The sequence below is a fragment of the Myotis yumanensis genome, unplaced genomic scaffold, assembly GCF_028538775.1.
Source record: "Myotis yumanensis isolate MYYU_CA2020_CCGP unplaced genomic scaffold, mMyoYum1.0.hap1 SCAF_1, whole genome shotgun sequence".
Lineage (NCBI taxonomy): Eukaryota > Metazoa > Chordata > Mammalia > Chiroptera > Vespertilionidae > Myotis > Myotis yumanensis.
The window spans coordinates 176610617-176634054 of record NW_027223752.1 but is presented as its reverse complement, the minus strand read 5'-3'; the positions used below and the strand labels follow the sequence as shown (position 1 = coordinate 176634054).

Genomic DNA, 23438 nt, shown 5'->3' with positions numbered 1-23438 from the left:
CTCTGTAATATACTTGGGCATGTATATCTTCAACAAATCATTTCTATTGCTGATACCTACTTTTTGAAGTTTGTAACTGCTGGGTTATTTCCAAGGGAGGGAAATTAGAAGGTTTGGGGTGCATATTGAGAATTCTCTATGATTTGGAAGGATACAATTCATTAGAGAATTTTAAGACAGTGTTGGAATTGCTGCTATGGCTAAACATTTTGCCTTTTTTGAAAAAGCTTAGGGCAATATAGCAGCTGTTTTAAATAGTTATTTTAAAGAGAAATATTAGGCAGTTTGAGTTATTTAAAATAATATCTGCCACACTGGGTTCTTTTAAAAATGAAAACTCCATAGTGCTTTCATTTATTTTATTGTTTGTTTGTTTTGCTATGAGTTCAGTGATTGGTTTGTTTCTGTGATGTGTTGTCAAGAGGTAATAGTTACAGGAAAGGTTAACCTAGTAGGTATATATCTAACTCCTTACGAATCCAAATAGCATACTTTTTTGATGATAAGATACATTTTTTATTTAGTATAATTTTTAGATCTTTGTCTAAGAGGAATGCTATCTTGAGATACTAATATTTTATTTTCCGAGCAGTTTTATAAGTATGTAGTGCTACTTTTCTCTTTCATTAAAAAGTTTTAAGAAGACCCCTAGCCGGATAGCTCAGTTGTTTGGAGCATCACCCAGGTATGCCAAGATTGTGGGTTTGATCCCACAATCCAAGAATCCACCAGTGAATGCATAAATAAGTAGAATAACAAACCGGAGTCTCTCTCTCTCTCTCATCAATAAATAACAACTAAAAAATATTTTTAACGGAATGCTGCTGGAACCACACATTTATATGCAGACTAAGCATTTGGGAAAAGTTTAATTATAAATTTTATTTAAGTACAATGAAGTTACTGACCTGTTTAATGATACACATAAGTATTACTGTGAGTTAATTGGCTCTAAATTATAGTTATTAATTATAGTCATTTAGATTATTTTAGTTAATTCAAATCAAAATGCAACATCTTTCTTTTATAATGAGTTATTGTTTTGATGTTCTGTTCAATTTAAATATTATTTTGTGTATATGCACACGGATGGATAACACACCTAGAGATAAGGCCAGAATCTAGCTTACCAAGCCTGGGATACTCCTGACCCTTTCTGCCCTCATGGTCTTGTTCCCTGTTCCACTCCCTCCCTATACCAGTACCCTCCTGTGTTCCCCTTGTATGTTCTCTTGTTTTCTTTCCTTCCTGTCCTTCTCTGACCCCCAAATTCAAGTCTCTTCATGAACATCACCTTATTGATTCTTATCCTTTGGCTCTTAGTACAATGTCAACACCTAACTCCTGGGAAGTGGTGATATGAGGTCACCATTCTGTGGGAATGGAGTTTGGAAAATTCAGACTTGGATAGTGGTAGACAGGGACGGAGGACACGGTCAGCTGGTTTCCTAATTCTGTGGCATATTGAACTCTACTGCCGAGTGAGGGGAAAGTGTTTAGGCTTAGAGAGGCAGAGAGAAGAGAATGAAGAGGAATATTTGGCCTTCATTTAAGGAGAGAAGAGAAAAGCCAGAAGGTCTGACTGGTCATTTTGAAAAACTGTCTTCCTGTCCCTAAGTTCCTTGAAGCAGGTGTCCAACCTGTGTGAATTGGTGGCATTCTATAATTAACTAGAGGCCCAGTGCACGAATTTGTTCACTGGTGGGGTCCAGCCGCCTGCCCCGATGAGGGCCAATCGGGGCTGGGCTGGGGCGGGGGAGGGGATGTGGGAGGTTGGCTGGTTGGCCCCACCCTCAATTGAAGTGTGGAGAGCCGATTGGGAGCAGGGCTGGCCTGGGGGAGGGGCTATGAGCAGTTGGCTGGCTGGCCCTTCCCCCTATCAGGGTGTGGGGGCCGGTCGGGGGCCAGGCTGGCCAGGGGAAGGGGCTGCGGGAGGTTGGGGAGGGGCAGTCAGGGCCCCAATCGGGCTGATTGGCCGCTGCAGTGAGCATCATAGTGACCGGTCATTCCGGTCGTTCTGTTGTTCCGGTCACTTGGCTTTTATTTATATATATATATAGATATATATAGATATATATAGATATATATAGATATAGATATAGATAATAATAAAACAGTTACTGTGCATTGTATGATATGTGCTGTGCTAGTATTTTATTTAATCTGCTCAACAGCACTGCGAGGCAGGTGGGATTATAGTCCCCATTTTCAAGGAGAGATAGCTGAAATTTAGGCCTGTTAAATTCACGTCACACAGTTAATAGATGGCAGAGCATGAATATGAACTCATGTTTGCCTAACTTCAAAGCCTCTGCTAAGTACTGTGTTTTTACTTGCTATGTGGATGTAGGCAAGTCATTTAATCTCTTTGAAGCTCCCTTTCCCCATCTGTAAAAATTTTGATAGTGGTAGAAAGAATGATAAAGGGCCTCCAAAGTCCCTGACGCACTGTGGTTGCTCCCTAAATAGTCCAGTTTACTTTCTCTGGGTCATTTCTTTCTCAGGGCAGAAAAGACTATGTGAGAGGAGCTCCCCTCTAAAACGACTGAAGAAAATTTATCTTTGGGCATTTTCTAGTTAAAGTAAAGTGGGAGAAGCCTAAGTCTATGATGTATTTTTTCCCTTATATTCTCCCCTGCATCCTCCCCCCGTCCCCCACACACAGAGTCTACCCATCTGCATCAATAAACAGAAGCTCAGTGGTAGTTCCAACATGTGCCGCCATGTATTCCTGCAACTTAAGTGAGACCACAAAGCAGTGCTTTCAAAGAAGCATACAGGTATAGTTAAGTATATGGAAAATTGGGCAGCAGCACTGAAAAATGCATTTAAAGATCAAAAGAGAAGCATTTGCTTCTGATTAGTTTGATTTATACTGGGCTTGACCCAGGAGCTTCCCACAACTGTTTCCTTCCTACAAATTGTGCATTTATGAAATACACACACCCTTATGGCTGTCATATAACATGTACAAGATTTACTGATGACAGAAACTTGTTACTGCTTCAAACAAATGCAAGCTATTTAGACTTGTACAAACAAAGGAAAAATGAATTATGCAAATAATGAGTGACCTTGTCGTTTTTCCTTATCCGCTCACAATTCATAATAATGCTGCATAATACCCAATTAAGGGGGGGAATTTATCTTTGTAATGAGTGCATGGCTTGGGGAAATGGTTCTGAGGATAAGTGAAGCTTAGGAGTATTCAGTGATATGCAACCTATACAAGTCTTAAATTTGTCTCTAGGCATTGGTCCTTTCCCACTATACATACAGCATTAGTTCAGGCTCTTCATGATCTATCTTTAGTTTTAATCATGTGATACAAAGCCTGAGTATTGAATAATATAGAGATTAACAAAAAAAGTTAATGTAAAAAAGCCAAGATAATATTACTAAGTTAAAAAAAACTGTAGACAAAAATGAGTTTGACAGTTTAATAATAAAAGATGATACAGATGGTGATGGGTATTTGTTTCCGTGTTGATAATTTATTGAGAAAGGGTTGAGATTAAATATAATTAAACTCTTTCTAATACTTACTCAATAAAGTTACCTAGGGGTATTGTGATATAACTTTGGAGGTCCTAGGAAAAATACGTTACTAACTATCCAAACTGGATTTACTTTGTCCTATTGGAAATGTGGTTTGATTTTTTACCTTACTTAAGTCAGTTCAGCCTAATGATTAATTGAAGATAATCATTTCAGACTAGAATATATTTTTCTCTCTTTGGTGAATTAAGTATTCTAGAATTGAGTATATTAAACTGATGTACTGATTTATTGATTTCTCCTTTATTATGATTTAATCAGATATTTTCTAATATCTGCAGTAATCAAGGCTCTTGGAGAAAAGCAAATTATTTTAAAACATGATTCCTGACCTTATGGTGCTTGTTTTGAAATTAGAAACCAGTGGTGACAAATTATAGATGGCATGTATTTCAGGCTACAGCTTTATTCTGCATTGTAGGAAGAAGATATTTGGAGATTTTTCACCCTTATTTTAGCATGATTGGAGTCCCAGTGTGAAATAGTAGTAGGGCCACCATTATGAAATGTGAAGATGGAGGAGGGGAGAGGAATATGGAGCTTCTTGCAGTAGGCTGTAGGCAAGGTCAGGGTGACAGATGATCATGGTGTGGACTAGCATGGGAGGGGATTGGAAGGATATACAAAATTTAGTAGCTTCCCTAGATGTACTTGGAAGAGGCAGAATTCACAGGAGTTAGGATTTCTGTGCTCCACTATCTGTAAATAAGAAGGTGGCAGAGTAAAAGCAACCCTAAAAAGGTAACTTTGAGAAGTTGGTTTTGAACATCTTGAGGTCATAAAGTTTTATCTAGTAACTAGAGGCCTGGTGCACAAAAATTTGTGCACTCGGGGGGGAAGGGGGGTCCCTCAGCCCGGCCTGTGCCCTCTCGCAGTCTGGGACCCCTCAGGAGATAATGACCTGCTGGCTTAGGCCTGCTCCTGGGTGGCAGAGGGCAGGCCCAATCCCTAGGTGCAGCCCCTGGTGGGGCTCAGAGCAGGGCTGATTGGGGAGTTGGGGCGCCGCCCCCTGTCATGCACAGAGCAGGGCGGATTGGGAGGTTGCGATGCCACCCTCAGTCATGCTCAGGATAGGGCTGATTGGGGGGTTGGGGCACCACCCCCTATCACACTTAAGGCAGGGTCAATGGGGAGGTTGCGGCACCACCCCCTGTGATGCACAGAGCAGGGCCAATCAGGGGGTTGGGGCGCTGCCCCCTGTCACACACAGAGCAGGGCCAATCAGGGGGTTGGGGCAGTGCCCCCCCCCCCCCCCCCCGGCACGTACAGAGCAGGGCCCATCAGGGGGTTGGGGAGCTCCCCCCTGTCACTCACAGAGTAGGGCCGATAGGGGAGTTAGGGCACCGCCCCCTGTCACACACACAGCAGGGCGGATCAGGGGGTTGGGGCGCCGCCCTCTATCACCCACAGAGCAGGGCCGATCAGGGGGTTGGGGCAATGCCACTGTCACACTCAGGGCAGGGCCGATGGGGAGGTTATGGCTCTACCCCATCACACACAGAGCAGGGCCCGTGGGGGGGGGGGGAGGTTGGGGCGCCACCCCCTGTCACACACAGAGCAGGGCTGATCAGGGGGTTGGGATGCCACACCCTGTCATGCTGATCTGGTGCCAGGAGGCCTTGCGGCTCCGCTGATCCCGGTGCTGGGAGGCATATTACCCTTTTACTATATAGGATAGAGGCCTGGGGGCTGGCTGGTTTGCCCTGAAGGGTGTCCTGGATCAGGGTGGGGGTCCCCACTGGGGTGCCTGGCCAGCCTGGATGAGGGGATGATGGCTGTTTGCAGCTGGTCACACACCCTTCAGGGTGGGGGTCCCCACTGGGGTGCCTGGCCAGTCTGGGTGAGGGGCTGAGGGCTGCTTTCAGGCTGGCGGTTTTGACTGCTTTCAGGCTGGCGGGAAGCTCCCAACCACTCCTTCTTTTCTTTTCTTTTTTTCTTCTGGGCCAGCTTTAGCTCTGGCTCTAGCTCTGAGGCTTCCGCTGCTGGTTTGTTTGCCGTTCTATAATCGAAACAATGTATAACTTCAGCTCTGAGATCCCAGCCGGCTATATTTGTTAGAATGTTTCAAACTGCCAGCTCAGAGGCCGGCAAGGCAGGCGGGGAACGTTGGAGTCTGCAGTCACCGGAGCAAGCAAGCCTCACGTTCGCTTCCAACTGCCTGGCTGCCGGCCGCCATCTTGGCTGACAGTTAATTTGCATAAGGATACGCTGATTAGCCAATGGGAAGGGTAGCGGTCGTACGCCAATTACCATTTTTCTCTTTTATTAGTGTAGATGACACTGGATTTGATAATTTTCTTTCTACATTGTTCATTATCTTCATATTATTACAAGACTGGGAGTATTTAAATTGCTTTTGTTGGGTACATTTAGAAAAATGTTCCATAGGTTTCGGTGTTTCTATATTAAGGCTACTTTATGTTAAAAATGGTCATGTAATTTACTATGTTCTGTTTTTTTATTTTTATTCTTTTTATGCTTGCCTTTCTTGGCTAAAGTAAAATCTAGGATAAATTATATTTATACTTTTTCTTTATTCAGTATTCAAACTTTAATTCATTTGTTGATTTTAATAGGGAATAGATGTTCCTTGGTACTGTCATCAAAGTCTTTCAAATTTGACTCCTATTTTGGGATTAGATCTATACACCCTTTGTGCATGCAGATAGCTGATAAATAGGTAAACTTTTAAAACTGGAAGGGATCCTAGGAGTGCCTTTGAGATCATCTAGTACAGTACCCATGTTTCTCAGATTAATAATCTGAGGTCAAGAGAATAGTAATAATGCCAACATTTATTGAGTTATAATCTCACATAGTCATTACAATAATCCTGTGAATAAGTCCCATAGAAAACTATTGACTTCAGGAACTACTTTCTTTGTAAATGTCTTTTACAATTTAAACAATTTAGTTCTGTACATTAGAGAAGAGCAATTATTATTTCTGTGTTAAATTAAGATCGTATATCTGTTAGATTTTACATATTTTACATAATTTTAAGATATTTAAATTAATAAAAAGAAATGCTAATTATTAAATGATGGGCCACATCTGTTATTTAATATATAGCCATGAACTGCTTAACAACTGGGATCTATTCTAAAAAATGCTTTGTTAGGTGATTTCATTGTTGGGGAGAATACCACAGAGTGCACAAACCCATATGGTATAGCCTACTACACACCTAGGCTCTATGGCAGTGATGGTGAACCTTTTGAGCTCGGCGTGTCAGCATTTTGAAAAACCCTAACTTAACTCTGGTGCCGTGTCACATATAGAAATTTTTTGATATTTGCAACCATAGTAAAACAAAGACTTATATTTTTGATATTTATTTTATATATTTAAATGCCATTTAACAGAAAAATCAACCAAAAAATGAGTTCGCGTGTCACCTCTGACACGTGTGTCATAGGTTCGCCATCACTGCTCTATGGTATAACCTATTGCTCCTAGGCTACAAGCCTTTACAGCAAGCATGTCAAACTCAAAGGCTAACACGGGCCAAATAAACAAGGTTTAACTTTATGTGAACCACAAAAAAAAAAAAGCTTCAATTTTCATAGAATGTAGGTTTACTTCGCTAGAGACATGTTGAATACAAAGGGCTGAAATAAATGAGTGATCATTAAAATAATAGAACATTTTAATAAAAATTAATATTTTTCTTGCACATTAACTTATGAGACACTGAATAACTGCACAAATTAGTAAGCATAACACAAATAAGCCTATTTTTCTTGTTCTCTGGAAGTGAAATATTTCCTGTTGTGCACATCAAACAAGTCAGCACAAGGCTAATGACGTGGCAATCGGCTGCTAAAATATTCGCTGCTAGTATCAGTGGAGAGAAATGGTGCACCTTCACATAAGGTGCGTAAGGGAAATGAATACAACACAATTATAGTAGTCAGTCATTAGCGAACATTGTAGTTAGTTATTAATAATTATGCATAACAGGATATTGTAAAAATTAAGTTATGAAATTTTTATTAAAACGTTTCTTACATACCATTATTTTGGCTGGGCCACAGAAATATTCATTGTGGGCCACATGCGGCTGTGGGTCGCAAGTTCGACATGCTTGCTTTACAGCATGTTACTGTACAAAATGACACAAGGTTAAGTTAAATCAAGCACAAAAGAAAGAGATACATGCAGTCAAGACACTGGTAAACATGAGATACGTGAAGCTGCTACCACCCTAACCTGGCATAATATTTTACAATAAACTCTTTAGTATAAATACAAAGAATAGAATCAAACAATAAAAAGTGTAGTATAGTAAATACATATGATTATCAAGTATTACATACAGTACATAATTGTATGTGCTGTACTTTTATAAGACTGGCTGCACAGTAGGTTTGTTTTCACCAGCATCACCGTCAACACATGAATAATGGGTTGGACTACAATGTTACCACAGCAATGATGTTACTAGGCGAAAGGAATTTTTTAGTTTCATTATAATCTTATAGGACCACTGCTGTATATACAGTCGTTGTTGACAAATATCCTTGTGCAGTGCATGACTGTAGTAAAACCATATCACTTAATGTACTCGTTAATAAAAGACTTTTTCCTAAATCCAAAATAGACATGCACATATTCCTTTTATATTTTAAAAATACTGCTGATAAGGTATTTTTAAAAATATATAATAAAGTTCTATCTTAATTCTTTTATTCTTGATCCTGTGATCCTGAAATCCAGTTCATTTAATTTTCATTAAATTTCGAAGCTACTTCGACAGCCATACAATGTATGTAATAAAAGGTGTGTATATGTATACATACATACATATATTATATATACTAGAGGCCCGTTGCAGGAAGATTCCTGCAAGAATAGGGCTTACTGTGGCTGGAGGAAAGCAGAGAAGGGAGCAAAACCCGCTGAGGCGGGCTTCGCTCCCACCCCCAGCCGCTCCAGCTTGGTGGGTTTGCGCAACCCGCCTGCAGCTGCTGCAGCTGGGTGGGTTTTCCCAACCTGCACCCAGCCGCTGCAGCTGGGTTTTCCCAACCTGCCCCAACTGCTCCGGCTTGGTGGGTTTTTCCAATCCTCCCCCAGCCGCTGCAGCTGGGTGGGTTTGCCCAACCTGCCCACAGCAACTGCTGCTGGGTTTGCCCAACTCGCCCCCAGCCGCTCCGTCTTGGTGGGTTTGCCCAGTCCACCCCCAGCTGCTCCGTCTTGGTGGGTTTCCCCAACCTGCCCCCAGCCGCTCAGTCTTGGTGGGTTTACCCAACCCGCCCCCATCCGCTCCAGCTTGATGGGTTTGCCCAACCCGCCCCCATCCGCTCCAGCTTGATGGGTTTGCCCAACCCGCCCCCAGCCGCTGCTGCTGGGTTTGTCCAACCCGCTCCCAGCCGCTCCGGCTTGGTGGGTATGCCCAACCTGCACCCAGCCGCTGCTGCTGGGTTTTTCCATCCTCCCCCAGCCGCTGTGGCTGGGTGGGTATGCCCAACCCGCCCCCAGCCGCTGCAGCTTGGTTGGTTTGCCCAACCCGCCCCCAGCCGCTGCAGCTGGGTGGGTTTGCCCAACCCGCCCCCAGCCGCTCAGTCTTGGTGGGTTTTCCCAACCCATCCCAGCCGCTGCTGCTGGAATTTCCCAACTTGCCCCCAGCCACTGCAGCTGGGTGGGTTTGCCCAACCCGCACCCAGCCTCTCAGTCTTGGTGGATTTTCCCAACCTGCTCCCAGCCGCTGCGGCTTGGTGGGTATGCCCAACCCACACCCAGCCGCTGCTGCTGGGTTTTTCCATCCGCCCCCAGCCGCTGTGGCTGGGTGGGTATGCCCAACCCGCCCCCAGCTGCTCAGGCTTGGTGGGATTTCCCAACCCGCCCCCAGCCGCTCAGGCTTGGTGGGATTTCCCAACCTGCCCCCAGCTGCTCAGTCTTGGTGGGTTTGTCCAACCTGCCCCCAGCCGCTCCATCTGGGTGGGTTTTCCCAACCCGCCCCCAGCCACTCAGTCTTGGTGGGTTTTCCCAACCCGCCCCCAGCCACTCAGTCTTGGTGGGTTTGTCCAACCCGCCCCCAGCCTCTCAATCTTGGTGGGTTTGTCCAACCTGCCCCCAGCCGCTCAGTCTTGGTGGGTTTTCCCAACCCGCCCCCAGCCGCTCCGTCTTGGTGGGTTTTCCCAACCTGCCCCCAGCCGCTCCGTCTTGGTGGGTTTTCCCAACCTGCCCCCAGCCGCTCAGTCTGGGTGGGTTTTCCCAACCCGCCCCCAGCCGCTCCGTCTTGGTGGGTTTGTCCAACCCGCCCCCAGCCTCTCAATCTTGGTGGGTTTGTCCAACCCGCCCCCAGCCGCTCCGTCTTGGTGGGTTTTCCCAACCCGCCCCCAGCTGCTCCGTCTTGGTGGGTTTTCCCAACCTGCCCCCAGCCACTCCGTCTTGGTGGGTTTTCCCAACCTGCCCCCTGCCGCTCTGTCTTGGTGGGTTTGTCCAACCCGCCCCCAGCCGCTGCTGCCTGGTTTCCCCTCCCACTCCCAGTCACTGTGGCTGGGTTTCCCCTCCCGTCTCCTGCCTCTGCAGCCTTGGCTCCTTTACTGTGTCGGCGGCCTCTACTTTGCTCCCTTCTATAGCCCTTGGCTTCCATGTTGTCTTCAGTCTTTGCTCAGAGCCCGTATATGCAAATTAACCGCCATCTTGGCTGACAGTTAATTTGCATATACTCACTGATTAGCCAATGAAAAGGGTAGCGGTCGTACGCTAATTACCATGTTTCTCTTTTATTAGTGTAGATAATATAGTTATGTTGGTAAGTTGTATGTGAGTTAAATTTTGATCTGTTTTGTTAGTCTGGAAATTTTATTTCTCTAGTGTCAACATTTCATTAATTTTTCTTTACCTTCAAATATCTGGGCAAGTGAAAGGAATTGTTTTTTTCTATTAGTACAAAAAGGAAAACAAAATCACTATACCATGTATATGAAAGAATGTTTCATTTGAAAGGTTTGAAATATTTTTTGTATCTTATATCTGTTAGATTTTACATATCCTTGCTCAAATAGATATTATTTCTAGTAGAAAATTTTACAGAGAAGGGCAGAAAGATTGGAGATTAAAGACTGTGGTACACAAAAAAAGTCTGACAGTCTCAGACACACTGGTTTCCTTCCCCGCCTAAGTGCCTGGAGCAGGAAACACATCGGTAGAAAAGATATTTGGGCCTGTGATCTAAAAGAATTCAATGCCCCCAGCACTGGATGTGATTTGGACTCAACAGGAAGGATTGTTCAGTAGATCCTCCACTTGTATTACTTTTTGTGCTCAAACAAAAATGCAGCTGTCTAAAGAATTTTAAAATTACTTTTAAAAGCTAATATTAAATACCCTATTAAGCTTATGGTCTTCTTCTTTTGCTAATATGTAGTTTTCTTCACTACTTCTCTTCTTCATTTGTAACAGTCACACTCTACTGTTACACAATAAAGAAATGGAGAAATTATCAGGGAACCTTTCTCATGAAATGATTTTAGTTAGGTAGAGCAGATAAGAATTTAAGAACATAAACATGAGTGTTATTTAATTTTTAACTTTACCTGTTAAGATAATTTTTACTTTGTCTAATAGTTTATTAATATATATTTCTTTTGATATAAGCAAAAGTATAATTTTCATCTGTGTTTATTATTTATTTCTTAACAAGTGACACTCCTAATTAAATTTATTTATTACAGTTAAAAGATGGTGGCAAAGCATCTCAGGCAAATGTGAGAATAGGCGACGTGCTTCTTAGCATTGATGGAATAAGTGCCCATGGAATGACTCACCTTGAAGCCCAGAACAAGATTAAGGGTTGTACAGGCTCTTTGAATATGACTCTGCAAAGGTAAGTTGCTTTTTGTTTGGTTTTGAGACAGAAAGCAACTCAGGAATGTGTGTTCGTGTATCTGATTCATAGTGTTAATTAAAAAGCACTTTTTACTAGCCTTTTTTCAGATAAATAAAAAATATGATGGCTCTTAAATTGAGTTATCGAGCAGTATAAGAATTGGTAAAAGCTTTGGATTATTTCTCCATAAGAAGGCATGTATTCTTATAGTGACAAAAATTGTGTGGATAGCTCAGTAAGTTTAAGAATTCCTGACATTTCTCAATGGAGCACAGGCTAAGAATCCTTATTATATTTGATAGTATTCTTTTAAGGTATGGTTTGACTCTTCTTAGTATGTCTTTTCTCTTTGTTTCCTGGGTGCAAAGTAAATTTTTAATATACTCATATGAAGTTCAGATTTTCTGAACTTCCTTTTGTTTTTTAAAGTTACCTGTCCTTAAGTATAAAATAGCTAATCACTCTTTGATGATGATGTGTGAGGCATTTTGAATATCTCAACGTTTGACCTACATTGAAATCACCTGGATTGCTTGTTAAAAATACTGATAGGATTCAGAATATCTGCAAGAAAGAACCAAGAATTTTATATATATTTATTAAATTTTATCAATCAATCCTCACCTGAGAGAGAAAGAGAAAGAGAAACATTGATGTGAGAGAGAACATCGATTGGTTGCCTTCCGTATGCTCCCCAACTGGGACCAAACGCACAACCTAGGTATGTGCCCTACCTGGGAATCGAACCTGCAACCTTTCAGTATACAGGATGTTGCTTCAACCAACTAAGCCACACCATCCAGGGCCAAGAACTATCTATCCATATATATAAAAGCCTAAGCGACCGCCTGGCCATTCGACTGTTCACTATGACGCGCAATGACCACCAGGGAGCAGACACTCAAGGCACAGGCATGGAAACTTGGAACAGATTGATGCATCGCAGAGGGAAGGGGGACGGGGGGAAGGCCAGAAAAGATTAACCAAAAATCTTATATGCATACTAGAGGCCTGGTGTACGGATTCGTGCACAGGTGGGGTCCCTCGGCCTGGCCTGCGGGGATCGGGCTGAAACTGGCAGTCTGAATCCCCTGAGGGGTCCCGGATTGTGAGAGGGTGCAGGCCAGGCCGAGGGACCCCACCAGTGTACGAATCCATGCACCAGGCCTCCCCTAGTACTTTAATAAATTCCCTGTGATTATTATGAATTGTAAAGTTAGAAGCACTGCAGTATCTTGGCTATGAGGAGGAGAAAGAAGGAATGAGGAGAGGGTGATTGAGTGTAGCTTTGAACCTTTAGGTTTATAAGGAAGGTGGCTGTCATTTACCATGTGGCTATGGAAAGTTTTAAACAAGTCTTGTTTTTAATGATTGCAAAAGTGTTTCTACTCTATAAAATTTGGAAAACACCTTTACTCCCCCTAACATCTCAAAGTCTCCCATAAATTATCTTGTGTATTGTAAATCTTTTAAGAGGGGAATAACATGTGGTGCCTTCCAAACGTATTTAGCTATGGCTGCTTTTTTGAGTTTCTCCTGGGACTATTTAAAGGATATATACAGGGTAAATTATATGTACTTGTCTGGAGTATCGATTTGGTCTTAAAACTAAATAGTAAAATTTTTTATGAACTTAGACTTACAGATTTACTTTGATGTATCATGATTTTCTAACCAGTTTCTTTTTTCCCCCTTGAGAGAAATTCCTTTTAGTAGGACTGTTGAGTCAAAAGTGTGTGAATTTAAATTTTGATAACTATTAGTTATACATTTCAATGTGTATAAAAGTAGTCAATGTGAAATACAGCCTTGCTAAAAAGTTCTGTTTTGATAGTATCCTTTCTGCCCATAAATGAAAGTACTCATTTTTATTTATGGGCATTTTTACTAAGTATGATTTTGAAAGGGAATCAAGAAGTCAAGAAGCTTAACTTGTGTGAGATATTAACAAAGCAAAACAAATACAGATGAAGATGGTCTGTTTCTCAAATTCTAAAGTTGAAAGTTTATGCAGAGTATAAGCTCTTTTCTTGGGCTGTGTATCATTTCTTTCAAACCAGCCTACTTGTTTTCATATTGTGCTCCCTATTTTATGACTCAGGACCCAGTATCTTATTTTCTACTAGAGGTCTGGTGCACGAAATTTGTGCACTTGGGGGGGGGTGGAGCGGAGGGGGTCCCTCAGCCTGCCCTGCACCCTCTCGCAGTCCGGGAGCCCTTGGGGGATGTCAGACTGCCAGCAGTTAAACAGTCGGACATCCTTAATGCTGCCGTGGAGGCAGGAGAGGCTTCCACCACTGCCACTGTGCTCTTCAGCCATGAGCCCGGCTTCTGACTGAGTGGTGCTCCCCTGTGGGAGCACACTGACCACCAGGGGGCAGCTCCTGCATTGAGTGTCTGCCCCCTGTTGGTCAGTGCTCGTCATAGCGACCGGTTGTTCAGCCGTTTGGTCGATTTGCATATTAGCCTTTTATTATATAGGATAGGATTGAAACCATTTCTGGGTCCCATAAGAACAGATGAAAACCAGAGGTTACCCTGATTGGATACATTTCCAGTTTGAGTAGTAATCTGCTGTTGCCTCTAATGAAGATTCTTTTAAGCTACTTAAATACATTAATTTTGTCTTCATATTTCTGAATATCCAGGGACCCAAAATACGAGAGAGAATTTTAGAGTGCTGTTGTAACTTATTGTAATTCTTCTCAAGTTTTTGAATGCATCTTGTGTTAGGTAATGTCAGCCTTAGTTATTTTTTTGCCTCTGAACTCCTATGACACGTTTATACCATTTCATTCAGTATTTAAATATACACTAGACATAACAAGGCAGATTCCATGATTTATATACAAATAAACCTAAGTAGTTAATAGTCATACCTAATATTGCCTATGTAATTAACTAATTACTTCCTGTGTATTAGTTCTATTTCTCCAGCCAGGCTTCTTGAAAGCAAAGACCATGCTTTTTGCATTATTTGTATTTGTTTAGGTTTGTGTTTTTAATGCCTAATAAATATTTGATGGGGTTTCACCCCAAATTGGAATCACTTATTTATTCCACAAATATTTTTTGAGCTCTTGCTAAGTGCCAGGCATTGTTACAGATGCTGGGGACACACCATTGGACAGAACAGATAAAAATTTCTGCCTTCTTGGTGCTGACTTTTATTGAGCAGAGGCATACAAGAAGTAGAAATGTGTAGTAAATCACACATAAGTGCCATGGGGAAAAATGAAGCCCATAATGGAGATAGGAAATGCAAGGGTAGGGAATTGCAATGGAAAGCAGAGTGGTCAGGAAAGCCTCAGTGAGAAGGTGTTTGGATATCTGGGTCCTAAGTGTCCCAGGCAGATGGAAGAGCCTGTGCAGCAGTGGCCCTGTCAGGGAGGCTGGTGTGCCTGGAGCGGAGCAAGTGAAGGCAGACTGGTAAGAAGTGAGGCCAGAGAGGTAGCAGGAAATGGGTGGGACAGTGTGTAGGGCCTGTGGGTTATTGTAATATTTGTAATCAAATTTCCTGGGCTTATAAAACAATTGTGAGAAAGACTTGGAGAGTTCCAGCTGCTTGGACAGGGTTTGGAAGAGAAATGACTTCATTATTGGAAAGAGGGGCTCGAAGAAGGAGCAGACTAAGCCTGTCCCAGTCTTAATAGTGGTAGCTCTGCCTTTTCCTGTAGAAACACTGGCTGCTTACCACTTCTGCGGCATTCCTGCTCACCTCCACCAAAGAATCCCAAGGGGAGAATATAAGAGAGAAAGCCCATTTTTGTTTTTCAAAATGAACACTGCCAGCAATTTTGTTTTGTGAATTTTTTGCATAAATATTGTTATGTATCTATTAATTTAAAAAAATCATGGTGATTACCAGAGGGAAATGGGGTGGAGTGAGGTAGAAAAGGGTAAAGGGGTGATAAATGGTGATGGAAGGAGACTTGACTTGGGGTGGTGAACACACAACATAAAAACAGATAATGTATTATAGAATTGTACACCTGAAACCTATATTATTTTATTAACCAACTAGAGGCCCGGTGCACGAAATTCGTGCACTGGGGGGCGGGGGGCGGTGTTCCTCAGCTTAGCCTACGCCCTCTTGTAGTCGGGGAGCCCTCAGGGGTTGTCTGACCTAAGCTGGCAGTCAGACATCCTTAGCGCTGCCATGAAGGCGGGAGAGGCTCCTGCCACCACCTCTGCACTCGCCAGCCGTGAGCCCGGCTTCTGGCTGAGTGGCCACCAGGGGGCAGCTCCCGCGTTGAGCATCTACCCGCTGGTGGTCAGTGCCCATCATAGCATCGGTCGTTCTGCCGTTCGGTTGATTTGCATATTAGCCTTTTATTATATAGGATGCCACCCCAATAAATTCAATAAAAATTAAAAATCTTTCTCTGCTTTAGGTCCAATCTCAGTATCCTAAATAGAACTTAAGAGGGAAAAAGTAAAATAAAGATACTTGATTAAGGTTATTTGTAACATTTTTCTCTATCTAGTTTAATTTAGGGATATATAATAAACCAAACATTATCTCTCTTTGATATCCTAAAACAATAAGACTTGACTCACTACACTCTGTATAGTTAATGAATGCAGAGGTTTAGAAGTTTTCATTTTGATTTGTCTTTTATCCTTGAAAAGGATTTGGGAAAAAAATTTCTGCAACTGGTACTGATTCTTTTAATTTTTTTTTAGTCCTCACCTGAGGACATGCTAGGGGAGAGAGGGAGAGGAAGGGAAAAGGAGAGAGAGAGAGAGGGGGGAACATTGAACAGTTGCCTTCTGTATGTGCCCTGACCCGGGGTTGGACCTGCAACCCAGGTATGTGCTCCTGATCAGGGACGATGCTTCAACCAACTGAGCCACTCCGGCCAGGCTGGAACTGATTCTTAAGAGTACTACAGTTTACAATGAAAAATTCTATTTGGAATTATTTGTCCTCTTGTGCAAATTAGGCAAATAGCAATGTGCTTATTTTTAAATATTGAAACTCATTTACCTATGCTTTTGATCTGAGTCAAAGTGGATCATTTAAAAAACTATATTATTTTAGCTAATAAAAGAAGAAAATACCTTTTTAAAGCATTTCTTTCTTTCCCCTTCTTTCTCTGTTTCTCTGCCTCTCTCTCCTTCCTTCCTTCTTTCATTTGTTTGTTTGTTTGTTTTGTTAATCCTCACCCAGGGATATTTTTCCATTGATTTTTAGAGAGAGTGGAAGGTAGGAGGAGAGACAGAGAGAGAGAAATCTATGCGAGAGAGACATATCGATTGGTTGCCTCCCGCACACACCCTGACTAGGGCTGGGGATCAAGCCTGCAACTGAGGAATGTGCCCTTGACTAGAATCAAACCCAGGACCCTTCACTCCACAGGCCGACATTCTATCCTCTGAGCCAAACCAGCTAGGGCACCTTTTTAAAACTTGATGTCCAACAACTCTGTTAACTATATATTAGAGTTTGAGTCTATGAGTAAGATTTTTTACTATTTCAATCTATTTCCATAATTCTCCACATGACAGATAAACTTGCTAGTAACTTACTGTATGAATTGGGGCAAGTTGCTAAACTTCAGGGCCTTAATTTTCTTGACCATAAAATGAGGTCATGGGTGATTTCTAACTTCCTTTAAATTCAGATTCTTGTTCTGGTTTTTTAGCTGTAAAATGATAAGTTCCCTAGAGCTTGGTATTAGATCAAACTAACTTAAGTTTGCTTATTTTGGCTGAGAGAATCAGGAAATTGGACTTTCTTCATTGTAGTTATCTTAAACTGTGCCAGGTTAGCAAAGTGACTTGTACTATTCTGCTGACTTTAAGATGAAAGCTTGGTCATATGGATATTCAAAAAGCATGAAATCATTTAAAAATACTTTATATATTCTTATTTTATATTTTTAAATTAATTCTGTTAGAATCACAGAGAAAGAATATAGCTTTTCTAATCTTCCTTGTTTTTTACATTATTGGCATTGGCATATCTGTGTTTTGTTTTGTTTTGTTTTTGTTCCTTAGAATTCATTTAGTGTGTACCTTGTTATGATTGGAAATGAAAGATGTAGAAGGATTGAGTTTTGCAAAATATTGATGTACTCCCTCTTCTCCCTTATCCTTCAAACAACAACAGAGAAAATTGTCAGAGGTCCAGTAACTACTACTAATGAATGACAGCTTGGAATAATTTAATAGGTACATTTTGTTACGATAAAAAAGAAAAAGTAGCCCTTGTACAGTCTGAGGCTCTTAGCCATCTTTTGTTTCATTTTAATGATTGCTTAACATTCTATTGCTGTTAGCTTTATGAGTTCAACTGTGCTCTTTCACTAATAGCATAGAGGCCAGACTTCAGAAAGTATTCTTTTTTATAATCAAAGTTTTCAGTTATATCTGGGATATTTCAATTCATGCGAATTAAAAGATGTTTAGTTCAGTTTTCTTTTCATTGGAGTTGGATGTTAATCCATTTCAGGTTACTTTTTCCCCCTGGGTATTTTACATGGTTTTCTTAAATGTCTGCTCTACAGTTTAGGTTTTACTGTTTTTTTGTTTGCTTGTTTTTTGTTTTTTTTTGTTTTGTCTTAGTTTTGGTTTTTAATTCTTCGGTTGGAGGATGACTATTTTTCAGTAGGATTGAGTTTGATTGCATCCTCCCCCATTATTAAAATTAGAAGTGCTGCTTGGTAAAGGAGAAGAAGACAAGCACACACTGACATCCCTTTTGTGGAAGACTTTTCACATATATCATGTAATTCTTATATCAGTTCATTGAGGAAGGAGTTAACATGCCCATTTTCCAGATGAGTACATTATGGCTTTGAGAATTTATGTTACTTGCCTAACAAACCCAGAACAGTTCAAAGCCTATGCCCTTCCTACTTTCTCTGTGTAGCAAGGGGCTTAGTGACTGTAGTTTCTTAATAAAATTTGGTAAGATAGACTCTTTGACTCTTGTAAACAACAGCATGTCTGTTCAAAACATACTTTACATTTTCAGTCTTACCTGTCAGTATTCTATAATAAATATTATACCTAAATTATTTTCTATGTGCTTCATAGACCCTATATATTAGAATGAAAGTAAGAGAAAAAAAGGAGGTTTAATAGGCTTGTGGGCCACCAGATAGGAACATTCATTTGGATACTGACTTATGTATATGGCTGCTGACCTTTATCATAATGTACTTTTTTATTTTTCCATCCCAAATTTATAAGCCTATTGACTATATTTGCTAATTTATTTTCAAATTTAAAGTTTAAAGACTTAGTTTTTCAGTAGGCTTCTATCATTGGGTTCCATGAGTAATTAAGGATTGAGGCAGGAATTTTTGCTCAGTAATGACACTCTAGAAAAGAGACTGTCGATCAACAAATCAATCAGCATGTGTAGAAGTATTTATCTGATATCTCTTTTTCTTTTATTCAGTGTGGATAAAAATTTTTAAAAAGAACTTGAAGGCTCATGCTAGTTCATCTTTTTTGATATTCTGTAGTAATTTGAACATAGCAGATTTGGCCAACATAGGGTTGTCAAGGTGGACTTTACATTTTGAAATTTTTCCTTTTGAACTTTGCATCTTGAAAGTGTTTGGTTATTTTTTAACATAAAAGTCTTATCCTCTGAAGGAAAAATTATTTCAATGTGTAATCTTTGGGGAAACAATCCTAGGAAGCATTAAAAAATTTGTTTAATTTTAAAGCTTTATTGTAAAATTTTAACCTGCACAATTTTTTTCGTATGTGAAGAATTTTTAAGTAAGGTCCCAAAATGGAAATATGAGGAAGGAGAATGGTAATAACACTGGCTTTGAAATAAGGCAAACTTGGTGCAAACCTTGATTCCACCACTTTTTAGCTGTGTGACCTTAGGCACGTTATGTAGCTGACCTTCAGTTAGCCATTTGTATAGTAATAACTACCTTAAAGGGCTATTATAAAGATAAAGTGAAATAGCACATGTAAAGAACCTAGGACATAATAAAGATAAGTTTTCTCTCCTTTCCTCCTACTTCTCTCCTCAATTGATATGTGAGTATTAATAAGAGTATGCATTGTAAAGTTACTTCCGGAAAACCATATTTATTTTATTTCTTAGCAACAAAATGGGTGTGACTAGAGGGAAATAGAGAGAAAATGAGAGGGCAGTGTGGTAAGTAGTTATCTGAGAAAGTCAGATGATGATGCAAGTGTTAGAAGAAAGGCATGTTTAGGCGAGTGAGTGATTTTGATCGTACAATTGTAATTAAAGCTTTTTAAAAAAGTGGTTACAAACATTATGTTTACTGCCTGCTAACTGTACTTTCGTTTAAAATTACTGTCTTATCCTATGATTTATGGCAGCAAAGAGAAACCAGGACACACCTAGTCTTGTTTGTTCTGCTGATTCCTCTTGTTCTCAGAGGAACCAGGCAGATGTAATTCTCTTAAACTGAGATTAGTTAAGTCAGAATGCCCCCCCCCCCAAAAGTTTTCTCTCTTACTCTCTCATCCAAATTCATGCCTATTCCCTTTAATTCCCAGAATAACATTAAAATCAAGTTAAAATATTGACTTTTGGACTGTGTTTTTAATACTTTTAGAAAATTTTCTTTACCTTTCATCAGTACTTTCAGTAATTCCAAAATTTTTAAAATTGGACTTTTCCTCTAGATTTACCTTATGACTAGCAGTCATAAGGGGTAGATATAATGAGTGTGATTTATTATTTTTGCCTTTTAGGAATTTATATCTATTCATTGGGATTAGCACAGACAGAAAGCACTACAGGCTGTCCAGGAGGGCAACACTCCATTCCAATGGAAAGGTTTCCTGGTGGTGCTGAAACCTGGGCTCATCTTTGAAAGATGAGGAGGACATCTCAGGTGGAGAATACCCCTGAGGGAGTGTGGAGGTGGCCATTCCCCAGCATATGTTGGATTGAGCATGTTGATATTGACCAATTGGGAATAGAGACAAGAATAAAAGGAAAGTTAGGTTAGAATAGTGCTTTGCAAGATCTTGGACACTGAGGTAATAAAAGTTTTGATCAGAAAAGTGGCATTTTTAGGATATTTAGAGAGACTTTGGAAGAAGGTAGAGACCCTAGAGACAGGGAGGCTGGTCAGGCAAGTATGCCAGTGACTTGGTGTAGTGTGGGCTTGAAATGGAAAACAGGAGAAATGAGAAAAATTAGAACGTGTGAACAGTAATTCTAAAAGCCACAGTAATGGTGTGGATATGAGGAAAGAGGGTAGAGCCAAAGATCGTTCAGGTTTTAGCTGCTAGACTCAGGGCTCTGTTCTTTCACTCTCCCCCTGCTCTTCTACTTACTAGTGTCTGGCTTCTCCTCCTGTCTTGTCACTGGAACTACTTCACACTTGCATGTCTCACAAATTCTTCAAACTCAACAAGGTCAAAACTGAGCTCAACACCTTGAATCACCAATTTGCACCTCCTGCTGAATTTATCTTGGTGAATGGCCCACCAGCCGCCCCATTAACCAAGATCAGAAACACCCATTCCTTGCCTGAACCTCCCACATTCATCTCTAACCACCTGTTAGGTAGCTTGTATATGTCTTAAAACAGACTGTGAATAGAATAGAATAAATTAGCATGGCTTCAGGCTGTGGTGGTGGGGAGAGACGCAGCTCCTAGTCATAATGCCTATATCTTAAACAGAAATGTTTAAGATTCCTTTGTTAGCATCTACTAATTGAATACTTGCTGAACTGATTGATCCCTGGGGATAGAAAGGAAGTCCTCACTCCTGCCCTCAAAGAGCTCACAGGGTGGACCTCTGATTTCTAACCTTCAATAAGGGCCTTTAAAAAAAAAAGTCAAATATTTCTTGGGCAAGCCTTCCCCCACCACATTAATAATTGCAATTTTAGTAACTGCAGATTTTACAAATATTATATTGCCATTTTAAATGAAGAGGAAGATTTTTTACATCTGTGCACAGGAATCTGCTTTTATTTAAAAATCCAAATTATATGCATGATTTAAGCAGATTTTAAACAGAGTTTGCTACACAGATGAATTTGTGGATCACTTATGAAAACTTAAAACTATGTTACCTGCTTCAGGTGTGGTTCACAGATTGGGAACCACTGGCCAAAAACATTTTAAGCCATCTGAAAGTAGACAGGGAAGCAGAGACATCCACAGGGAAGGTGAGACTGAGGAGAGACAGCCTGAGGGTGTGGAGGGAACTGGAGCCGGACATAGACAGCAGGACAGCTGGAGGAGTAGAGTAACATGAGAAGATTCTCCTGGTCATGTCTGTTTAATAGATTAAAAGGACCATGATTCCACAGCATTGAATTATACCAAATTAACCTTCATTATCATTTTAAGAAAGAAAAAAAATTCAGAGATTTAAAATGAGAAGCATGCAGTGTGTCCTTGTATGAAAAGGAATAGCTGAGTAAGATGTAATGTGAACACTGATTAAATGGCAAGAAGGTCATGCCTAACTCCTGAAGGGTAGAAATAACGTTCTATTTATTACATTCTCCAGTGCCTACCACCAATTGCTTGGACATAGAAGATAATAAATATTCATTACCTTGAGTTGTAGAGCATTTAAAAACAAAGTATTTCTGCTACTTTTGCCTGAGAAATTTAGAAATAATTCACAAGCAGTTTATTAGTGAGATAGAGTGACAAACTGGTCATTCTTGTGTATTTAATGACAGCAGTCTCCTTGGAGTTCCAAATAAAAAATTTTGTTCAGAGGTTTTGAAAGGATTGAAATTCAAGTCACTCCCAACTGTTTCCAGTGGCTGTTGTTGCTATTAAGGGTTTCAGAGACTGAAATAGCTTAGGCTTTATATGAGTTTAAAAGTAAATGGGAGTGGTTGACTGTATAAAGCACATATGTGGCAGAGTATTTACACTGTCAAACTTTGCAGCTTACTTTTTCTTTAATGTATTTTAAAGCCTGCATTTTCATAGTAAGCCAGCTTTATAAACAGTTTTCTCAGTGTCTCTAGTCCCAATAATTTCTTTTACCAGCCATGAACAGTTTTTCTCTAAATTTAAATGGATACGAAAAACAGTCTTTTGTTCATCTGTTTTTTGGGTGTGTATGAATTTTAGTTTCTTGGGTAGTACAGCAAGGCTTCATTTCTGCATTACAACAAAAATCTATGATAATCCTGAATTCAATGACCTCCCTTACAGTTGAGTCTACCTTTGTCTTGATTGTTTTGGCTGAAGTGTATAGTACTGTTTTCCCATGTAATTCATCCTGTTACAATGAACATGAGGGACTTTCCAGATTCTTTTGTTTTACTGGAATTATGTTATATAGGTTGTGCTTGGAAACAATGGATTATTCATTAGTTCAGAATATTTTTATTATCCTGAAAATATGTTTGGTTACCAAATTATCCTTAAAATAAGAAAATATTTTTGTATTTGAAAAATAGGCAAGTTAACTGCTTTTTTCAAAGTAGCATTTTAATCTCTTGCCATCCTGGATTATAGAGCAATATCTCTTTCCCAGATTCATAAATTCTCTAATGTTCATTTAGATTTCATTTTCTAATGAGAAGCCTATTCACTCTAGTGAGGCAAAGAATTATCTCCAAGGAGTCAAAGTGAATTGTTCCTTATTGAAATTTGCTGTGATGTTTTTAATTTTTGCTGTTGTTGTAATTTTACAGTGAGATTATTTTAGTAATTGCAGAAAAGAGGTCCTTTTTATTTATTCAAAGAAGCTTATATTGGTTATAAAAATACTCATGTTTCCAAGAAATTTAGATAATAGTTTTTCTTCTGAGATATCTGATGGAAAAAGTGTTCCAGTTGCTAGGGAAGCAATTTTTGTCTTGTTTCTTTGTACACACAGTAGGAATTCAGTAAGTAAAGCATATTAAAAATAAAGAAATTAGCATTTTAAATTCTTACTCTAACAAGTTACTGAGCTAGGAACTTTATATTCTTTAGTCATTTAATCTTCATAGCAATTATTGTGGCAGAAATTATCACACCACTTTACAGAGAGGTCAAGTAAGTCTTCAGAGTCATACAACTTGTAAGTAAGCAAGCCAGAATTCAAGCTCAGATCTGCT

The 23438-nt window shown here is 40.3% G+C and overlaps 1 protein-coding gene across 8 annotated transcripts in view; it reads left to right on the top strand.

The window, feature by feature from the left end:
• Positions 1–23438, top strand: part of PDLIM5 (PDZ and LIM domain 5) — a 224209-nt gene that overhangs the window by 60199 nt on the left and 140572 nt on the right. For all 8 annotated transcript variants that reach the window (XM_070392626.1, XM_070392620.1, XM_070392611.1 and 5 more), the window contains exon 3: positions 11241–11392. In XM_070392626.1, the coding sequence (XP_070248727.1) occupies positions 11241–11392 (152 nt within the window). The remainder of the gene's footprint in view (positions 1–11240; positions 11393–23438) is intronic.